Source organism: Miniopterus natalensis, chromosome 4, assembly GCF_054644295.1.
Source record: "Miniopterus natalensis isolate mMinNat1 chromosome 4, mMinNat1.hap1, whole genome shotgun sequence".
NCBI classification, from domain to species: Eukaryota; Metazoa; Chordata; class Mammalia; order Chiroptera; family Miniopteridae; genus Miniopterus; species Miniopterus natalensis.
Genome location: NC_142084.1, coordinates 91,853,544 through 91,875,217, shown reverse-complemented (window position 1 = coordinate 91,875,217; position 21,674 = coordinate 91,853,544). Strand labels below are relative to the sequence as shown.

Below are 21,674 nucleotides of genomic sequence, written 5' to 3'. Positions count from 1 at the left end.
CGGGAGTGAGCGCCTCCGAGGAGGTGCAGAGGGGAGAATGGGAGGAAATCAGCTTGGCCATAGCTCCTGGGCTCACAGGGTACCAGCTGCTTCTGTTGGGGGATGCTGGGCTCAACTTCAAAGGGTCTGGAACTTGTCAATGAGGCATGGCATAGCCACACGTTGATCTCTAAGATTGGCTACTTCTCTTTGCAGCATGGGTCACAGAGGGCAGCACTGTGCTCTAGGTAGCTGCTGCTTCCTTTCCTATCTTGGGGGTGGACAAGTGACTCCTTGTCACCTGAGGGTAGGGGCCCATTAGGCTTGATGCCTCTCTGGCCCTTGGCCAAGAGCTGTTGAGTTTCTTGGAACTCGGGGGGCCTTGGACTTGGGGTCCCCATGTTGTTCCTCTACAATGCAGGTGCAGGGGAGATGGCCCTGGCTGCTTTGCTGGAAGTTGGTCTCTCTGGATCTCCATCCCTCTGTCCTGATTTCCTTGCTTATTTGCCTGAGGACAGGGACTTTATCTTGCTCTCCAAGGCATCTCTAGTTCTAAGGATATGTTAGATCCCATGAAAATACATGCTGAATGGGTGAGTGGATGGATGGGCATGTAGGTGGAGATACTCTCTTTGGTCTCTCTATCCATACTCTCTCAAAGTTTCCTATGTCCTTCTGACTTTTGCTCATAGCTTTTCTTCAGCTTGAGCCCATTTCTGCCAAGATGACTTTTACCAGGCTCAGTTTGACTCTTGGGGCCTCCTTGTAGTATATTAACATTTTCAAATCTTAAGTCACACACACATGCACCTTTGAGAGAAGAGTGTTTGTCTTGTTCACCTTTACCATGGTATCCCCAGAATCTAGCTTGGCCACTCTATAAATGCTTGTTGAATAAATAACAGATGCCTGTAAGGTAGCACAGGCTTAATTCTGCTTTGTGTTATCATTGGTTGTTTGTTTGTGTATCCTGCCAGCCTGGGGGTGAGGTGGGGAACTGGGTCTCAGCCATCTCAGGAGCGATGCTAACTCATTGCTTCACTAGCAATGATGATGTTAATAACACGAGCTCACACCCTATTGCGATCATCCACTGTCTAAGTGCCAGGCACTAGACTTTACCTATAGTAGTTCAGTTTCTTTTCAATATCACTCTATGGGATGGTTTTATGAGTGTCCTTTCACAGAGAAGGAAACTACAGCTCAGAGAGATTGGACCACTAACCCATGGTCCATTGGCTTATAAATTGAGAAAGAGAATTCAAACCAGATTTTTCTGACCCTAGAGTCCTAGTATTTCCCCCTCCATAAGGTGGCTTTGCTCTGTTGGGGTAGAAAGGGCTCTTGTAAGTTATTTCAACTGAATGGACTTGCAAATGGTCAGGATACCTTCAAACAGACTCCTGACTGCTCTGTACTGCCTTCACTTGACTGTTCTAGATGCTGTGCTGCCCAGTGTTTACAGCTCTCCAAGATAAGATGTAAGTTCCCAACAGTCTACCAGGACAATCACCCCGCAGGGAGCCACTGCCGGACTGAGGCGGCAAAGTCCTCACCTGTCACGTAGTTCTTCAAATCCAGCTCATTGCTGAGAGGATTGTTGCTCTTGAACATGTACAGGTTAAAGGGGGCTGGTTCCTTGCCCACGTTTTTCCACATTGTGTAGTCTGGGGAGGTCCACCGTCCCGCCAGCACGTCATAATCACGTTGAGTGAAGTGGACCAGCTTGGTCAGGGGGTCATAGAGCCCCCCGTGGAAGCCGATGACCATCTGGAAGTCAGGGTTGGAGTCATAATAAATCTCCCCGTAGGCCGTGTACTGCAGCTGTTTGATCATGAGACCGTTGATGCTGAACACGGCCAGCGGAGTCCCTGTGTTATCCGAGGCAACGTAGTACTCCTCCCCACTGCTGCTCTCCATGGCGAAGAGGTGACCCTGGAGGTCGTAGTAGAGCGAGGTGATCTCTGAGTTGGAGTGATTGTACACGTGGGTGACGCGAGTCGGGTTGTGGAGGTCGGAGTAGAAGTACTGCAGGTGGTGGCCCAGGGTGGTCTTGTAGGAAGCCCGGCGCCCCACCCCGTCGTAGCGGTACTGGACACTCCACCCACTGGCCTTGTTGTAGGCTCTCGTCAGGAGGCCCTTGGAGTTGTACTCGAAGATGTCAGCCCCGCGCTGGCACAGGTAGCCGTCGTCGTCAATTTTGTACTGCACGTCGCCAAGCCTGGTGATGCGATCCCGGAGGTCGTAGCGCAGGGGCATGAGGCGCACGCTGTTGCCCGGGTTCAGCAGGTGCAGGTTCCCGTTGAGGTCGTAGCTGTAGCGCCAGGTTGGGCGGTCATTGACAGCCACGCTCTGGAGCTGCCCATCCCCGTCATAGTCATAGGTGTACTTAGTGGTGTTGGCGTAGGGCCCCAGTTTCAGCTCCCTCTTGATCACTCGCCCCATGCTGTCGTATTGCACGGTCATCCAGTACATGAGGGACCTGAACATCTCGTACTGGACTTCCTTGATGCGCCCGTGGGTGTCGAAGTGTTTGCTGAGGGTCATCACGGCGGTGGTGATGATCTGGTTGATGTCGTAATAGATAACTCCAAACTTGCCGAAGTGCTCCACCTTGCCAGAGATCTCGTCGTAGCGGTAGAGGTCAACGGGCAGGGGGGTCTCACTTATGACGGGCTTAATGCTCGCGATCCTGAAGCTGTTGTCATGGTAGGTGTAGTCAAACCTGGCATTGACCATGCCTTCCTCGGAAAACCTGTAGATCTGCTTGTCCACAAGCGGGCCGATCTTCCGGTACCGGATGGTGCAGGAGAAGCCCCCGCTTTGGAGGTTGACCATCTTCAAAACCCCAGTGGTCTCGTCGTAGCCGAAAGTGACGGCGGTGCTGTCATAAACGATCTCGGATAACTTGGACAGTTTCCCGTACTTGTAGAACACCTGGCGCCCGGTGCCCAAAAAGGACGTCTTCAGGATGCGTCCATCATCGCTGTAGTCAAAGATGACCGAGGCGTTGCTTTCAGGCGGGTTGTAAATGTTGCGGATGTAGCCAATGGAGGTGTGCGTGGACATGCTGTGCCGGGCGACACTGGGCATGGTGACGGCGTGGAGACGGTTGGAGGAGTCGTACTCAAATATGTACTGACGCTGACTCTGCAGCAGGAGCACCATGGACTGGAGGAAGGAAAGGGGAAGGGAACCCATGAGTTGGCTGTTTAGGACTGATCACTCAAATCGACAGAATTTATGCCATTTCCCCAAAAGTCCATTCAAAAGGCATGAAGGATGGGGAGGTTTAGACCAGAGATCATGAGTGGGTTGATTTCATCGGGCATGCCAGCTCTGATGGATCGGGGTGGCTGCCTGGAGCAGGGCTTCTCAAATTTTAATGTGCATGTGAAATACCCAGGGATCTTGTGAAAAGGCAGCTTCTAATTCATTAGTTCTGGGAGGGGCAGGGCCTGAGAATCTGCTTTTGTAACAAGCTCCCAGGTGATGCTGTTGCTTGGACCATACTTTGAGTAGCAAGGGCTTGGGGGACTGAGGTGAGAGCCATTGAGTTTGCCTACAGACTCAATAACAAGGAATCCTGAAATTGTTAGAAGTGACTGCCACTGACCCAGCAGGGGACACGTGTGACACACATACTATGTTTCTGCCACTTCTGCTTAAAGAGAAAGCACAGCCTCTATTTAGAAGCTACTGAAAAGATTAAATAGCCCAGAATCATTGATTCTCTGGGAAAAAAATGGCCTAAAAGTTGAGGCAATTGGGAGATTGCTGCCTTTTCTGGTCAACGATTCCAGTATCTTATGGCATAAAATACTGATCTAATGGTTCCTAATTTATAAGTAGTGATTAGCCATGTTGCCAATGGGATGATTCTTTCGGCTTCAATGGTACTTCTTACTATTGGAATAAAATCAGTCCATCCTTTTTGGCATTGCTGAGTATCTAGCACGTCTTTATTTTTTATTATTTTTTTGCTCTTAATGATAAGAATGCTGAGCTATGAATGACATTCATTCAGGTTGCCTCCCTCCCAGTGAGGGGGCCCCTGTGGAGTGAAAGGGAAGGTTTTCAAATGTCTCACGGCAAAGCGCAGGGGCCAGCGCCAGTGAGAAAGGCCCGCAGGCCGAGGCGGCGCTCACCCACCTTGTCAAGGTAGGAGTAGCTCCACACCTTCCCGTCGGCAAACATGCGTGACACGACACGGCCCTGCTTGTCGATGTCCGTCCTCTCGCTCATGGCGCCCCGCTGCAGGCCCGCCAGGCGCCCGTTGAAGAAGTACGAGACGTTGACGGCCGCCAGCCCGCTGCTGGGCAGCCAGAGGAACGGGCGGCCCACCTGGTCGTAAATGATCCTCAGCGTGAACTTGCGGTGATCGTCGTAGATCTTCTCCGTCCGAATGTTCCGGTCGTAGTCGATGGACAAGAGGTTCCTTCCGTGGACCTAGGGAGACACAACAGGCCTGGTTTGAAAGCTGTCACCCGGTGTGTTAGCTCAGCCTCCGTGGAGCGTGGCTGGCGCGGCCCGGACAGAGTCAGAGGAGGAAGTGGCCCTGAGGTTATCTGGAGCAGAGCTTTCTACACTCTGTCACGTCAGGCACACAGAGAAAATGGTGATATCTGCCCGGCCGGGCAAGGCTCAGCGGTTGAGCGTCGACCTGGGATCCAGGCGATTAGAGTTCGATTCCCGGTCAGGGCACATGCCCGGGTTGCGGGCTCGATCGATGACTCTCTCATCATTGATGTTTCTCTCTCTCTCCCTCTCCTTTCCTCTCTCTGAAATCAATAAAGATATATTAAAAAAAGAAAAAGAAAATGGTGATAGCTGTAGGGTGTCCTAGAATTCCGACGTGGCACCGCCTAGGGGCAGTGAGGACTGACCTGGCGCCGCCGCAGGGAGCAGTCACGCGGGCCGTGCGCCGCACAGTGACGGGTGCCACCACGCTGCAGAAAGCGCGAAGGGTAGAAGCTGCAGCGTGTGGCCCCCCGGGGGCAAGAGAGTTTGTGTATTTGCGCACTTATAACCCTTTCTGGCCATACCATCAACTGAGGAGCTAACAATCTGTAACCGCAGGTGCCAGGGTTTCCTCTGAAGCCTGAAGGAAAGGTCCCAGAGGGGCAGGGAGAAGGTCTTCAGCATCCGTATTTTACAAAGACCTGGGACTCGCAAGGCTCATTCTGTGTGAACTCCTTTACTTCTATGCCACTGTCAAGGATGCAAGACCTCAGTGGGGAGGCCTCAGCAGGGCTGGGGGATGCCAACAAAGGGAAGGACTGAGTTACTTCGATTTGAGAGGAGTCGTGGAGCTCATCCAGCCACGAGTTAGTGGTTGTTTAGAAGTTGACCTGATCTGACAGAGAAGAAAGCCTGCCCCAGAAGGCAGAGGTGGGAGACTGGACTCCGGTTGGGGTAGAGGAGATGACTCCTGAGATTTAGCTAGTCCTGAGTGGACGGCCAGAGGTGAATGAAACGAGGCCGACTCAGCTCAGGCTCTTTCAGCATAACTGACTGCAAATCCAGACCTCCCTGGGGTGACTGCTGAAGGCAACGGAAGATATAAACAGGCAGAAGGAAGAGACGGGAGAGATGTCTGGGACCGCCTCACCTTACCCTGGTGGTTCAATAGCACTTGATGACAATAATGACGATGGTGATGATGGTAACAGTGACTTTAACACGTGCTACAGGCTGGAATATACAGGCATTGAGTCAGGCAGTTTGCACCTATTGTCGGAGTTGATGCTCACAAAGACCACTCGGCAGATGAGGAAACTGAGCTGGAAACAGGGAGGTTACATACTTGCTGAAGGTCACACAGCAGTGAAATGGTACGGCTGGCCTGGGAGTTAGTTCTAAAGACTTTGACCAGTTAGTTAATGACTCAGTAACCAGGTTTACTGCTTCCTGTATTATTTATGCATCGAGTACCCTGAGGTGTGCCCATGAGGCAGAGGCTGTACAGCAATGCCACAGCCCTTGAGGGCTCCGTGTTGCAGCTTTATGGGGAGACGAGGACTGCTTCTAATACCACAGGCACCTGTATTCTGCGGAGCAGTATTGTACCCAGGTAAAGAGCTACATTTCACAGCTTCCTTTGGAGATAGGTGTGGCTAACATGACGTAAGTGGCAGTTGTTGGTGGGGTCTTCTGGGGTCCTTGGAGGAAGCTGACTCTGCTAAGAAGTAGGCACCTGTTTGTTTTCCCCGCGCTCCCCCTCTTCCTAGGTGGGATGTGGATGTGATACCTGGAGCTCCAGCACTCACCTTGTCATTATGGGGTGACTTTGAGCATGGAAGCCTCAAGGATGGTGACTCACCCAGAGGAAAAAGAGTCCAGCTGTCTCTCTGTTGACCTAGGTGTCGCCAATGCTCACCCACACCAGCCATGAATCGTTCACCCCTAGACTGCTTTTAGGTCACAGAAAATAGCCAGCCTCTATCTCATCACAGCTCTCCGTATTCCTACATCTCTGTTACTTAGTGGTTGAAATGAATCTAAGCCGATGCAAGCCCCTGATGCTATGACAGGTACTGTGCTAGGTACTTTTTCATACCCGATCCCTGTTTAATTCTCACAACATAGGTAGAAATTATTTTCTATATGGGCAATTAGCTTGGAGCGGTCACATAGCTAGACAAGTGCAGGGGCTGGATTTGAACCCAGGACTACCTGATTCTTCAAACTGTTGCTGTTTCCATGGAGGCATCCCAGAGAGAAGGGGGGGGCGGGGGGGGAGTAGAACATTTGAGAGAGAACATTTAGAAAAGAGACGCACCAAGCTTGGGTATAGGGATAGGGTGTCGAGTTCTTGGGCTACAAGGAAGCTCAGCTTTCAGTGGGAAGATTTGTATAATCAAACTTGCAGCAATTGGGGAGAAAGTCAAGAAGGCAAAAACTGAGGGGTAGCACTTTTTTATGCGTTTCAAAAGTGAACGCTGCCAGAATTATTGGGGATCTTGATCCCAAATTAGAGTCACACAGGCCAGGGTCACTTCCTCTGGAGACAGAAGTTTGGCCACATCGGGTTGCTCCATTTGGGACAACTGCAGAAGATTCTTAAACCTGTGTGTTTAGGAATCCCAGTCCAAGCCCACGCCAGTGTTTAATTCTGCAGAATGAATGACGTGGCAGAAAGGAGGAAGGATTTTCAGGGTTCCATGAGCCAACTGCTGGTGACGCCCCACATCTCCTGTCTCCCTCTGTCCTCATTTCCTTTCTTTATTTTTCCCTTTGCATCTCCTAGATAGCAGCACACGCCCCAGTGCACTTACTAGTCACTGAACGTTAAATCTGCGCTAACGTCAGGCTCCGTGCCTGTGACGGGACGCAGGGTGACCACCACCCACAGAGCCATGTGGCCTGAAAGTATATGATGGGCTCAGCCTGCTCCGAGCCCTGCGCTTTTTATTTTATTGAATCTTCACGATATTATCAGTGCGACATGCACGGCACGGCTAGGGTTAGGTGCCCCCTCTGGCTTATACACGTAGCAAGTTGTGGGGCCAGGGTCCCACCCGGGAGATCACGGTCTTCGCCTGTCTCAGTCCTGCCTCTCCGACCAGCGGCTGGCTCTCAGCAGACATGCGGTCCTAAGCCACGGGGGCTGCTGTCACCGCTGTCACAAGTCAGGCTGCCGGACTGAGTGTACAGGGCGGCATCAGCCCCCAGGGAGAAGAGGCGGGTGATTCTGACTTGTACTCCTGGTTAAAATACATTCAGAGTGATACAAGGCCCTGTCTTCAGTCACCTGGCAGAGACCAACAGGTGACTCATATAGGTAACCATAATTTGTGTGTGTGTCCCCCCAAAATGTATACACACTTTAACAAACGATAACTCACTTAATTTTGAAAATGAACTGTATGTTAGTTAATAAACACTGACTTTATAATCATTCAAAATGTGTATACATTTTTGGGGGGCACCCGGTATATACTATAACATGTACTCATGAGATAGACCAACATGTAAGTCCCATACATAAGCATGACTATCATTGCAGCTCTATCAGTACACGAGGGTGCTAAGCTCACAGAACTGAATAGTGCACATGCACAGAAGAGGGGTCCCCGACCTCTGACGGGGCAACATTTGGGTTTGTTGCTACTACTTAGGGCTGACGAGGCCTCTGACCCCTTGTCTGGGTGCATCAACCATGAAGAAGTAACAGGTACTAAGCATTAGCCGTGGTAGTTCAAGGTGGGATTTTATTCCCAAAGTCACCATGTCTCCGGAAGTGGATTTTGTTATAGCACTGGTTGGAATTAACTTTGTATTTTCTCATTTGATTAAGATATAAATGGGTCATTGGGGAGAAAAAGGGACATCTGTAATATTTTAAACAAAACAAAACAAAAAAAAGAAAGTATCGCCTAATAGAAAAATGCAGTTTATATTACAATAGCTTAGGCCCTGTATCATAGTGGTAAGCCAAAGATAATGCTTGAAACCGAAGGCTCAGGAAGCAACAATTGAGTGATGTTAGTTAGATGTGCAGAGGTAATTACCCAAAGAAATAGCTAAAGGGCTTCAAAGCACTTGCCTCTGAGGAGAAAATGGCACTGGGGAGACCTGCCATTTAAAAGTAAGTCTTGTAAGAGTATTTGACTCTAAGCTGTGGTTGTGTGGGATTTTGACTAAAAAAAAAACCCACCTAACCAAAACATAAAGATATAGCCACAATTATGGTCTGAATGTTTGTATACTCCCAAAATGCACGGGTCGATGTCCCAATGATATTAGGAGGTAGGGCCTTTGGGAGGGGATTCGGTCATGAGGGCAGAGCCCTCAAGAATGGAATTAGGAACCGTAGAGATTCCCTAGTCCCTTCTGCCATGTGAGGACACAGTGAGAAGTGATCAGTCTGCAGCTCCAAAGAGGCCCTTCACCAGATCTTGGCTGTACTGGGACTCTGATCTCAGACTTCCAGCATCTGGAGCTGTGAGAAGTAAATGTCTGTTGTTTATAATACACACACACACACACATATTCACATACACATGCACACACACACATTTGGCATACAAGTTTAAGGTGTCCAGCCAATGATTTGACTTACAGATGCCGTGGAATGATTACTGCAGTAAGTTAACATCCACCATCTCATATAGAAAAAAGAAAAAAGAAAACACAATAATTTTCTCCTTGTAATGAGAACTTTTAGGATTCACTCTCTGAACAACTTTCTTATATATCACACAGCAGGGTTCGTTGCAGTCATTACGTTGTACATTACGTTCCCAGTACTTAGTTATTTTACGGCTGGAAGTTTGTGCCTTTTGAGCACCTTCCTCCAATTCCCCCTTTCCCTACCCTCTGTGCCTGGTAACCACAAATAATCCGATCTCTTTTTCTATGAGTTCAGTGTCTTTATTTATTTTTTTAAGATTCCACATATAAGCCCGGGCGGGCGTAGCTCAGTGGTTAAGCGTCGACCTAGGATCCAGGAGATCAGGGTTCGATTCCCGGTCAGGGCACATGCCCGGGCTGCAGCCGATCAATGACTCTCTCATCATTGATGTTTCTGTCTCTCTCCCTCCCTCTCCTTTCCTCTCTCTGAAATCAATAAAGATATATTTAAAAAAAAGAAAAAAAAAGATTCCACATATAAGTGAAGTCATACAGTATTTGTCTTCCTCTGACTTATTTTACTTAGTGTAATGCCTTCCAAGTCCATGCATGTTGTTGCAAATGGCAGAATTTCCTCATTTTATCTGGCCGAATAATATTCCATTGTGTGTGCATCTGCCTATTTTACATCTTCTTTATCCATTCACCCAATGATAGACACTGAGGCGGTTTCCATGTCTTGGCTATTGTAAATAATTCTGCTCTGAATATGGGAGTGTAGATACCTCTTTGGCAGTGTTTTCATTTCCTTTGACTATTTCCCCAGAAGTGGAAATGCTGGATTATACAGTAGTTCTATCTTTAAGTTTTTGAGGACCCTCCATACTGTTTTCCACAGTCCATAGTGGCTGCACCAGTTTACATTCCCACCAACAGTACATATCCTCACCAGCCTTTGTTTCTTATTGTTTTTTTTTTTTTTTAATCCTGATCTGAGGATATTTTTTCCATTGCTTTTCAGAGAGAGTGGAGGGGGGGGGGAGAGAGAGAAACATCGATGTGAGAGATACACATCGATTGGCTGCCTCCCGCACGCTCCCAGACCCGGGACCGGGGATCGAGCCTGCAACTGAGGTATTCCTTGGCCAGAATTGAACCCAGGACCCTTCAGTTTGCGGGCCGACGCTCTAACCACTGAGCCAAACTGGCCAGGGCATCTTACTGTTTTAACGATGGCCATTCTATCAGGCACGATGTGGTATCTCATGGTGGTTTTGATTTGCATTTCCCTGATGAAGAGTGATGTACCTATTGGCCGTTCATGTATCTTCTTTGGAAAATGTTCATTCAAGTCCTTTGCCCATTTTTATTTTTAAAACATTTTAAAATTTTTTGTTTTATCTTTATTGTTGAAAGTATTACAGGTGTCCCATTTTCCCCCATTGACCCCTGCCCCTTGCTCCTGCCCCCTCCCCAGGCCTTCACCGCGCCATTGTCTGTGTCCATGGCTTATGCACATAACTCCTTTGGTTAATCTCTCCCATCCCCACCCCTTTCCCTCTTCCCTCTGAGATATGACCGTCTATTGCCTGCGTCAATGTCTCTGGGTCTGTTTTGTTTGTCAGATTCTTTTGTTCGTAAGCATCACTTATGTGGCTGTCTTGGTGACGTCACTCCAAGTCAGCGGTCAAAATGTGTAATTTCTATAAAAATGCCCAATGCTTCTAATAATTAAATGTGATGAATTCATGGGAAGCTGAGCCAAGCAGTGCAGTCCAGTTGCGTAATTTGATTAGAATCAAGTATCTTTAATTATGAGGGGGCCACGCGTGAGGAGGAGGTGCCTCAGCTGTGGGGCGTGAGGTGCTGGAGGGCTTGTGGGCCCCGGCTCCCCGGTTTCAAGTGTGCAGAAGTTTTAATTCAGCCATGCTGTTCTCTTATTCTGAATTAAATTACCCATCTAACCACATTTAAATTAACCTTGAGGCTTCCTGGAGAACATAAAAGTTATTCTGAATTATTTTCCCTGCCAGGATCAGCACAGTTCCCTTCCCAGCTGGCTCAGTAGGTTCTCCACGATAGAGAAACCAATTTTTAAATTAATACAATTTTGTGTTCGTGAGGAAGCCGTTATTTTTAATTATCGAGCGTTTTCCTCAGCCTGGCTTCCCCAGTTAATAAAACTCGGCTATTTAGCACAGTTTTTATTTTTGCAGAGGGCAGACTCGGGGAAGTGGTGTCCCCTGTGGAATCTCTGCCACCAGAATGTTTTGATCTCACTAAGCACATGGCTGTCACAGGGAGGCTCATAAAGAACCCCGAGAAAAGGAAACGCTGTTGTCAAAATGGCCTTGCTGGGGCCATAACCGGCGACTCTAACTCAGCTCACGGGGCAGGGATGGGAGCTGGTGATTTGAGAAACATGAAGGAGGAAATTAAGGCTGGGCTGGATCCCCTCCAGGAGGCGGCACAAGCACAGCAGGAGAGGCTGCAGTTAGACTCAGAGAAGGACCATTTGCCCATCCTGCCTCGAGTATGGGAGACCCAGAGGAGATCAGTGAGGGAGGGCATGGGACTCGCCATGTCTGGAGATGTTTGAAAGCAGAATTTCTGCCTTGGAGAGTTTAGTTATTCACCTACCGAGGGGAAAAGCCTCGCTTAGGTGACATCTTCATTTCCTTTCTAGGGGTGTCCTCTGGGATTTATTTTTTCCCCCCCTATTCATCCTCACCTGAGGACAAGTTTTTATTGATTTTAGAGAGACAGGAAGGGAGAAGGGGGGGGAGAGGGAGAGGGAGAGAGAGACATTGATCAGTTGCGTCCCTTATGTGCCCTGACCAGGAATCGAACCCGCGACCCTTCGGTGCACAAGACGACGCTCCAACCAACTGAGCCACACTGGCAGGGCTGTCCTCTGGGATTTCACAAGCAGCTTCTCCCCAGCCCCCATATAACAAGACTCGGTGCTACACTGGGATCAGTGCTTGTGTGGACAGAACAACTTGCTACACGTAAATAATGCATATTCAGGAGGGCAGGCCTCTGCAGACACAGCCAATAATGTATCCCCCAAGTGGACACTATTTTTGGATGACTTGCTATTTTGGGTGCTGGAGAGGTGGAAAGGTGAAAAGACTTAAAATTGAGTTGCAGTTTTGACTATCACTAGCTCTGTCATTGCAACGCAGCACCTTCACCATTTGTGCCTCAGTTTCCTTATCTGCAGTGGCCTGTGAGCTTCTGGTGGGTAGTAAGTTTATCTTAATTTTCTTAATGTCCCTATTACCTTGGACAGTGTGCTTGGTGCTTAACAAACATTTTAAAATAAAGGGCTTGAATGAGACTGAGTTTAAACAATCCTGGTGACTCTGATGGTCCAAGGTTCTCACATGGAAAACCAAGAACAGAAAATGTGACCGGGACATCTGTGGTCTCCAAATATTGGGAGGGCTTCACTCCAAAGAGCACTTACAGGCCGAGAATAAAGACCCGCGAACCAACAACAAACAACACGAGTGTGGAAATGAGCATGACCAGAGGGAAGAAATAGTGGGAACAGAGGAAGGACACTAGCCAGAGCTGTGATGAGGAGAGTTTCCCAAAGGCAGTGATGCCTCAGCGGGGGCTTGAAGCATTAGTAAGACCTCCCAGGTGAAGGTGGGAGAACGTCAAGAACATTCCAGGTGGGGAGGCGAGCAAGCGAAAGCTTGAGAGGTGAGCAAGGGCCCCGCACAGGCAGAGAAGCCCGGTTCAGAGGCTGTGGGAACAGTGTAGTGAAGGTGGGTGGGCCACGGGTAGGGAGATGGCAGAGAAGAGGGGCGTCTGCCCTGGAGGCTCAGCCCCGATGACCAGAACGAGCTTGCACTTGCCACCCTTCCACCTGCACTTCCGGAATCCGAGTATGTCACCTGTCTCCTGGCGTCTAGGAAGGAAGGCAGACAGTCCAGCCTGCGGATGAAGGCTCCTTCGCATTCACTGGCGGGAAATCTGGGGGGGACTTCTGTATTTCTAAGATCCTTTCCAGGGCCAGTAAGACCCTATTCCATTGACCTCACTGCTGCTAGTTCGCTCCAGCCACACTGGCTCTCCTTCTGCTCATGCTACAAGCAACAGTACCTTATGTCTCAGGACCTTTGCACATGCTGGTACCCTAGCACAGCAGGCTTTCTTCCCATCTAAGCCTGGAAAATTCCTACTCCTCATTCTGTTCTCAGCTCAAATGTCATTTTCTTAGAGAGGCCTTAACCTAAATCAGATATTTCCGATTATCCTCACCCTATATTTTTCTTTCTAGCACCCATCACAATTTCTTTGGTTAAACTCCATGCGGGTCTTTCCACTTTTCCATCACATCAATCAAAACAGCAAGTCAGCCAAAACTAACCCTTGCTTGAGGAATGCCTTGTTTAATGGGCCTGCAGAAGTTTGCCCTTCTAATTATTATTTAAGCTAATGTTAAATGTATTACGAGTTGTTCTTTCTGCACCAGCACTGCTCACAATTTAGTCTTGTCTGTTTTGTTCACCAATATACACACAGTGCCAAGTACAGTGCCAAGAACATAATAGGTATTTGAAAGATAAAACATAAGTTGGTGCTGAATGGATGCACTGGGTCAGGAAGGAGCCGATGAAATTCAGGCTTTCACAAGGACTCTGCATGCTAACATAGTCCTGCCTTAGTGGGCTCTGTGCAGAATAGAGTTCATGGGTGTGTGTTCCCCTGCACACACGCATGTCTGCCTCATACCTCGCTCCTCTGTCACTGTCACTTGCCACAAAAGTAAAAGTAACACAAGCCAACGTGTAATTGCAATGTCACATTAATTATATGGAAACCAAAACAAAATTACTAACTCCCACTTCCTTTTGGAATACTAGTAACACTAATACCGATATCATGATGGAAAATTACCTTGCAAGCAATTTCTCTTTTGTTCTGCCACCTACACAAGTAGCTGTTTCTTGCTTTTGCAATCTGGATGTAAATCATAAGCAGGAGGAAATACCCTGGAGGGTGGTTACAGGCTTTCCTTTTTGGAGAGAATCACCCACTAAATCCATTTTAGGAAAGAGCAGAAGTTTCACATCTAAACAGAAGGGGTCAGTTTCAGTTCTGTCTTCCAAAAGTCTAGAAAAAAAAGCTTGCTGGGGGGAGGGAGATGCATTAATGCATTTACCGATCCTCAGGGCCAGCATTTTGCCTTATGATTAGGCTTTGGAAGATGCAGAATACGTGTGTGTGTGTGTGATTTAACCTATGCTCTTTTATTTATTTATTATTTATTATATTTATTGTTGAAAGTATTACAGGTGTCCCATTTTTCCCCCCATTGACCCCTCCTGCTCGCTCCCACCCCCTCCCCAGGCCTTCACCCTATCATTGTCTGTGTCCATGGGTTATGCATGTATGCATATAACTTCTTTGATTAATCTCTTCCCACTCCCCACCCCCTTCCCTCTGAAATATGACCATCTGTTGCATGCTTCAAGGTCTCTGGATCAATTTACTTTGTCAGATTCTTTTGTTCATTAGCTTCTTCTTAAAGAAGACCCTTCAACAGTTCATGTAATACTGGTCTGGTGGTGATGAACTCCTTAACTTTTTCTTGTCTGAGAAGCTCTTTATCTGACCTTCAATTCTAAATGACAGCTGTGCTGGGCAGAGCAATCTTGGTTGTAGTTCCATGTTTTTCATCACTTTGAATATTTCCTGCCATTCCCTTCTGGCCTGCAAGGTTTCTGTTGAGAAATCAGCTGACAGTCGTATGGGTGCTCCCTTGTAGGTAACTGCTTTTCTCTTGCTGCTTTTAAGATGCTCTCCTTGTCTTTAACTTTTGGCATTTTAATTATGATGTGTCTTGCTGTGAGCCTCTTTGGGTTCCTCTTGTTTGGGACCCTCTGTGCTTCCTGGACTTGTAAGTCTATTTCTTTCCCCAGGTAGGGGAAGTTTTCTGTCATTATTTTTTCAAATAGGTTTTCAATTTCTTGGTCTCTTCCCCTCCTGGCACCCCAATAGTATGAATGTTGGGCCTCTTGAAGTTGTCCCAGAGGCTCCTTACACTATCTGCATATTTCTGGATTCTTGTTTCTTTTTGCTTGTCTGGTTGGGTGTTTTTTGTTTCTTCATGTTCCAAATTGCTAATTTGATTCTCAGCGTCCTCTACTGTTGACTCCTGTAAATTATTCTTTATTTCCGTTCATGTAGCCTTCATTTCTGATTGGTATTTTATTATGTTATTGATGATCTCACTAGTTTCCTTAATAGTCTTACTAAGCTCCTTGAGTATCCTTATAACTGTAATTCTGAGCTCTGTGTCTAGTAGCTTGTTTGGTTCTGTTTCATTTAGTTCCTTTTCTAGAGATTTCTTCTGTTCTTTCCTTTGTGACATGTTTCTTTGCCTCCGCATTTTGGCTGCTTCCTGGTGTTTGTTTCTATGTATTAGGTAGAGCTGCTATGTCTCCTGGAATTTGTAGAGTGGCTTTGTGTAGTAGGTGTCCTGTAGGGTCCAGTGGCTCAGCCTCCCCAGTCCCCTGAGCTGGGCCTTCCAGGTGCTCCCCTGTGTGGGCTGTGTGCACTGTCCTATTATAGTTGAGCCTTGGTTGCTGTTGGTATCACCTGGAGGAATTGACCCCCAGGCCAGTCAGCTGTGAGGACCAGCTGCAGCTACAGCCAAAGAGCTGCTGTGCTGGGGACACCCCTATGGAGCAGGATTTACTTCAGTGGAGCTTTGGTTCACCAAGTGCGCCCCTTGAGTGTGTCACTCTTGGCTGTGGTAGGGTTGTAACCCAGCGTGGTCGAGTGTGACCACCAGGTGCACTGTCTCTGGGGCCTCCTGGGAGGTGCAAAGTCAGCCTGTGCCAGTGCCTTGCCCAGGGCCACCCAGCCTGAGCTACTCAGCAAACTGTAGTTGGCAGCTACTTGTGCTGGGCTTGGCGGTGTCCAGGAGAGGCCAAGCTATGAGCCAATGCAGCTGCCACTAGTGCCAGGCCTGGGGCCACTTATCAAGCCGTATGGGGCCCACTGCTGCTTGTTTGAGAGATTTTTGGAAAGTCCTAAGCATGAGGCTGGAGAGGCCACTTGCACAGAAAAGCCCCTGGGAATGGCCTGGATGAGCTGCAGGTGGGGAGGGCGGGGCCTCCGGGAATCACGGGTTGGGGCCAAAGGCGTGTCAGGTGCTGGCGACTCAAATATGGCGCCTGCCTGCGGGCTGTGTGCGGGGAGGACTCGCCACAGGAGCCATGGCCTCCGCCAGCCCTTCTGCCCGGGAGGAAGCCGCCCTCCGCCTCTCGCCCGGATCTCAGGCAGGTTAGTTCCCCCCGAGTGTCCCGGGTCCTTTCAGGCTGCTCCTGGCGCTGGGCTCCGAGGGAGCGTCCGAGTGAGTCCGTGCCGGGCCCTTAAGGGGAGCTGCTGGGGCTCCCGCAGCCTCCGGGACCCTCAGCCACAGTCCCCACTGGGTTCACAGCCCGGAGTTGTGGGGACGTCTCTTCCCGGCCTGGAGCCCTGGGCTGGGGGCCTGCTGTGGGGCCTGCTGTGGGGCTGGGACCCCTCGCTGCTCCGGGAAACCTTCCACTGCCGAGCTCGCTCTCCTGGGTTAATCTGCAGCATTGGGTGAGGGCCTGTGGCCGAGTGTGTTTCAGCCCCGATCTGCCTGCGTCTCTGCCCCTCCTACTGGTCTCGATGGTTCTTCAGTCCCCTCGTTGTAAGACTTCTGTTCAGCTAGACTGTAGGAGGTTCTGATGATGGTGGTTCTGTATTTTAGTTGTAATTCTGATGTGGTTGTGGGAGGCGGCGGGTACCTACCCCGCAGTCTCGTTTCCTTCCTTCCTGAGTTACAGCCCCTCCTTCCTCTCAGGTTACCCCCGTCTAGACAGCCTTACTGAGATGTCCATCATAAGACCCATGCGACCCAGGCCTGGCCAGTCACCGATCCCCATTTTGCTCACCAGTGATTAGCCCCGGGATGGGAACTCCATCTGGGTCTGGCCAATCACAGTTCCTTCATGGGATTAGCTGGGGGAGATCCTTTCCTCTGTTCTCTGGGTTCACTAAGCTGATGTCAGCCTGGAATCACCTTGGACCAAGTCTACCTGACCCCCTAGTGGGAAGAGGTCACCATCCTAATGTAGGAGAAAATTAGGCCTCTCTCCTTCACATAGCCTGGTAGGCCAGTGCCCAAGTCTGGGTGGCCACTCAGCTTCCCACTCTGTGTGGTTGTGGAGAGAGACCCCAACAGGTGAGCATGACACCTCAAGCTTGCTAGTTGCCAAATCCCGTGACCTGGCTGTGCTTACGATCTCTCGGACCTCTCCCTCTCCCTCCTCTCTCTACTGTCAGTGGTTCAGTCTCTTGTTTGGATGATTGCAACAGCCTCCATGCTAACCCACCTTCCTCCACATCTGAAGAAGCCTGAAGGCCTCTCTTCTCTTCTTCCTTCCATGCTTGCTGAGGTGGCAGTGCAGTGATGGACAAATTTCAGTCATAACCTTGGTCATACTGGGTCAGGGACTGGTGGCAGTCCAGGTAAGCAGTCTGTAGGTCCCATATCCCTCTCCAGTGTCCGACCTGGGCCCCACTGTGTGTGTGTGCTTTTTCAGGATGTGAAGGGCAGGGCGAATGTTACACACCATGTGCTGCTTCAGGCTCTGTGAGTCCCGTCATCAGTGTTGCAGCAGCGGCCTGGCCGTGGGCGCTCAGGCAATGTGCCTTTGTCCACTCAAAGGTGGATTTCACTGGCATAGAAAAATCTAAGTTCTCTTTATGTTTAGTGACATTGCTGAGCTTTTTTATTGCTTCTGAAATATTTTCAGTTGAATCTTTTGCGTTTTCCAGGTAACAGGTTCCCCAAATAATGATAGTTTTGCTTTCTTGCTTTTTATTGTCTTATTTATTTAAAAATGTCTTATTTAAAAATAACTTATTTATTTATCCCCCGACCCCCATCCTCTCACCCTCCTCCTCTTTGGTAACCATCAGCTTGTTCTCTACATTGATGGGTTTGTTTCATTTCTTTCTTTCTTTCTAAGATTCTATATGTAAGTGAGATCATATGGTATTTGTTTTTCTCTATCTGACTTATTTCACTTAACGTAATACCCTCTAGGTCCATCCATGTTGTCACAAATGGCTATAGAGTTCATTCTTTTTTTAAAATACATTTTTTATTGATTTCAGAGAGAGGAAGGGAGAGAGAGAGAGAGAAACATCAATGACGAGAGAGTCATTGATCGGCTGCCTCCGGCATGCCCCCTGCTGGGGATCGAGCCCGCAACCCGGGCATGTGCCCTGACCGGGAATCTAACCTGGATCATAGGTCGATGCTCAACCACTGATCCACACCAGCTGGGCTCTATTTTTTTTATTTTATTGCTGATTAATATTCCATTGTATATATGTACCATGTCTTCTTTATCCATTCATCTACTGATGGATCTTTATCCATTCATCTACTGATGGATATCTAGGTTGCTTCTGCATCCTGGCCATTACTAGCAATGCTGCAGTGAACACAGGGGTGCATATATCTTTCCCAGTAGTGTTTTTGTTTTCTTCAGATAAATACTCAGGAGTGGAATTGCTGATTCCTATGGCAGCTCTTGTTAATTTTTCAGGGAAACTCCACACTGTTCTTTACAGTGGCTGCACCAATCTGCATTCCCATCAACAGTGCACAAGGTTTCTCTTTTCTCCACGCTCTCTCCAGCACTTGTTATTTGTTGATTTACTGGTGACAGCCATTCAGGTGTGAGGCCATTTCACTGTGGTTTTAGTTTGCATCTCCCTAATCGGTAGTGATGTTGAGCATCTTTCCATGTCTGTTGGCCATTTGTATGTCTTCTTGGGAGAAATGTCTGTTCAGGTCCTCTGCCCATTTTTTCATCGGATTTTTGTGTGTATGTTCAGTTGTATGAGTTGTTTATATATTTTTGGATATTAACCCGTTATCAGATGTATCATTTGAGAATAGCTTCTCCCATCCAGTAGGTTGTCTTTTTGTTTTGCGGATGGTGTCCTTCACTGTGAAAACCTTTTTAGTTGATGTAGTCCCATTGGTTTACTTTTTGGTTTCCCTTGCTTGAGGAGATATACCCAAAAACATCGCTGAGACCGATGTCAAAGGGTTTACTGCCTATGTTTTCTTCTAGAAGTTTTATGGTTTCAGGTCTAACATTTAAGTCGTCAATCCATTTTCAGTTGATCTTTGTATCTGGTGTAAGAAAGTGGTCCGGTTTCATTTCTTTGCATGTATCTGTCCTATTTTGCCAACACCACTTATTGAAGAGACTGCCTTTACCCCACTGTATGTTCTTGCCTCCTTTGTCTTATATTAATTGACTGGAGAAGCAAGGACTTATTTCTGAGCTCTGAGAGGTCTTTCTAACACTACACACCCCAACACATCACTTTGCTAATTAAACCCAGGAACAGCTCCCCACTGTCCTCAGGATAAATGCCAGCCTCACAGAATATTCCTTCCCATGTGCGGCCCCGGCCAGCTCGCTCTTTTTTTAAACCTGCACCCCCATATAACAAGTCCCCTTCTCTCCAGCCACACTGAGTTTGTTTTCTGAAATGCCATTCCCTTTTCCGACCTCTGCGCTGTTTCACAGGCAACACTCTGTCTGATCCCGCCCCGCTTCGCTCTTTACCTGGCTAATTCCCACTGCCCTTCAGGACTGGTTCCAGCTCCTCCGACCAGCTCGTCCTGCTCTCTTGTCAAAGCTCAAGCCCCTGCTCCGTATTCTCCGGCATTTCCTGGGCTTCCTTGCAGCTGAGCTGAAGTCACCCCTCCGTGTTCTCACCAGGGTGGGTGGCAGTGATGCACGCCCCAGCTGGCCCTGCTCAGTAAGCCCCCTCCAAGCACCCAAGCCCTCCTCCCCTCCCACAGAAACCTGAGGTCACTTGCTTAAACCGGCAGGATCACAAGATAGAGCGATGACAGCGAGCCACCTGACACATTTGGGCGGCGAGGTGCTTCAGGACTTGTTACCTGGCCAGGGCCCATCCGCAGGGACACAGTGCCGCATCCCTGTCCTTGTGATATTAGCCCCTGTTACAGCTTACGTCACACTCCTCACACTGTCTTCTCCACTAGACTGCGAGCTTCTTGACGGCAAGGATTTTGTATTTTCTCTGTCTAGTCTACTCACTCCAACTTGCTGAGTTGGCACTTAGTAAACATCTTTTTAATAATTTCAAATGTGGGTTTCATTTTCAGCCCCAATACAGGAGAGACTTAAACCTAGAGGAAAAGAAGAATAGACATACCCAGAAAAAGAAACAATTATAATTATAAAATGTAGTGTTCTCCTCAGAGTCCATTCTAGTAGACATGTTTTGAACAAATGAAAAATTCCAGGGTGTCGAAGTGGAGTGAAAAGAAAGGCAGGCCTGGAGGTAAGGAGAGAAGAGCCTGCATGCTCAGGGCCCGGCAGGTGCCTTTGGTTGAGCGGCCGCAAACTTCCCTGCCAGAGGCTTCTGAGGCATCTGAGGAGAGCGACACTCCCCGGGTCTCAGCCCACATCCCACTCCACCCTGCCTTTCCACCTGATCCCCTGCAGTCTCTGGGAGTTGCTTTTATTTCATTCACTAAACAATTTATGAATTGAATTAAAATAAATGAGATGCAAATAAATTCCAGGCTTTCTCCCTCATTTTCAAATTACATTTTCAGTCCACTCGACCTGTTATAATCTCATAGCGATTTTCATTTAAGAGCTAAATGGATATGTGATTATTGTTACAGGAACTAACACTAGACAATTAAGTGTTGAGGTGTTGATAGATAAAGCTGTGTTCTGATTTGCATAAACACGATGCCAGCAAATCTAACCCTGGCAGAAATTCAGTTATAAGACCTGCGTGCCTAACTTCTGCTAATTACCAAGAGTCCCATTATTAAGGTTTTTAATATTCAGAGGTGGGATTATAGCCATTTTATTTTAGGGCCACATTTTATCTTTATTTTGAAAACTTAGTCAAAATGCATAGCTGATTTATCTGGGAGAAGGCACAACTGCTGCTTATAATCAACTTCTACAGTGCAGTGGATCAAAAATCGATCCTACAGCCTTTAGGGACTTAGCTACTGATCTCCTTCCACTTTTGTCTTTAGGAAGACACTGCCTGTGGCTTGCGACTTTGCCGACACCAGCAGAGGAAGACAGGCATGGGAGCCAGCTGGTGACCTCACGTGGAGAGTGAAACTCCAGCCAGCCAAAGGCCGCATCTTAGGATGGACCGGCCGGCTCTGCAGCGAGGTCACCGGGCTGGATTTCAGTCCAACAGCCCAGCAAAAGTGATGACTCGGTTCTCTGGGTGGTGAGCCTTCTACTCTCAGGGGTTCCAGAGCATCTGTTAAACCCTACTGGGCTCCACTGTTTGCCGTCTTCCCAGTGCTTGTCTCAATCTGCGATTATTTCAGGTATCTATTCGTTTACTTACTATCTACCTTCCTGCCCCTTTCCTCCCACGCCTGAAGGTCAGCTGCAGGAGGGGAGGGGTTTTGCGTGGTGTGCCACGTATCTCCAGTACACGGCACAGTGCCTGGCTCATAGTAGGTGTTCAGTAAACAGGCGCTAGATTTGATGAAGCCTGGGATCCCTGGGATTGCCCCCTGG

The 21,674-nt window shown here is 48.4% G+C and overlaps 1 protein-coding gene across 1 annotated transcript in view; it reads right to left on the bottom strand.

Annotated features, from left to right (window-relative positions):
• Positions 1-21,674, bottom strand: part of TENM2 (teneurin transmembrane protein 2) — a 258,817-nt gene that overhangs the window by 12,220 nt on the left and 224,923 nt on the right. The window contains exons 23-24 of the mRNA XM_087816191.1: positions 4,132-4,428; positions 1,536-3,150 (exon numbers count right to left, since the gene is read on the bottom strand). Of these exons, the coding sequence (XP_087672317.1) occupies positions 1,536-3,150; positions 4,132-4,428 (1,912 nt within the window). The remainder of the gene's footprint in view (positions 1-1,535; positions 3,151-4,131; positions 4,429-21,674) is intronic.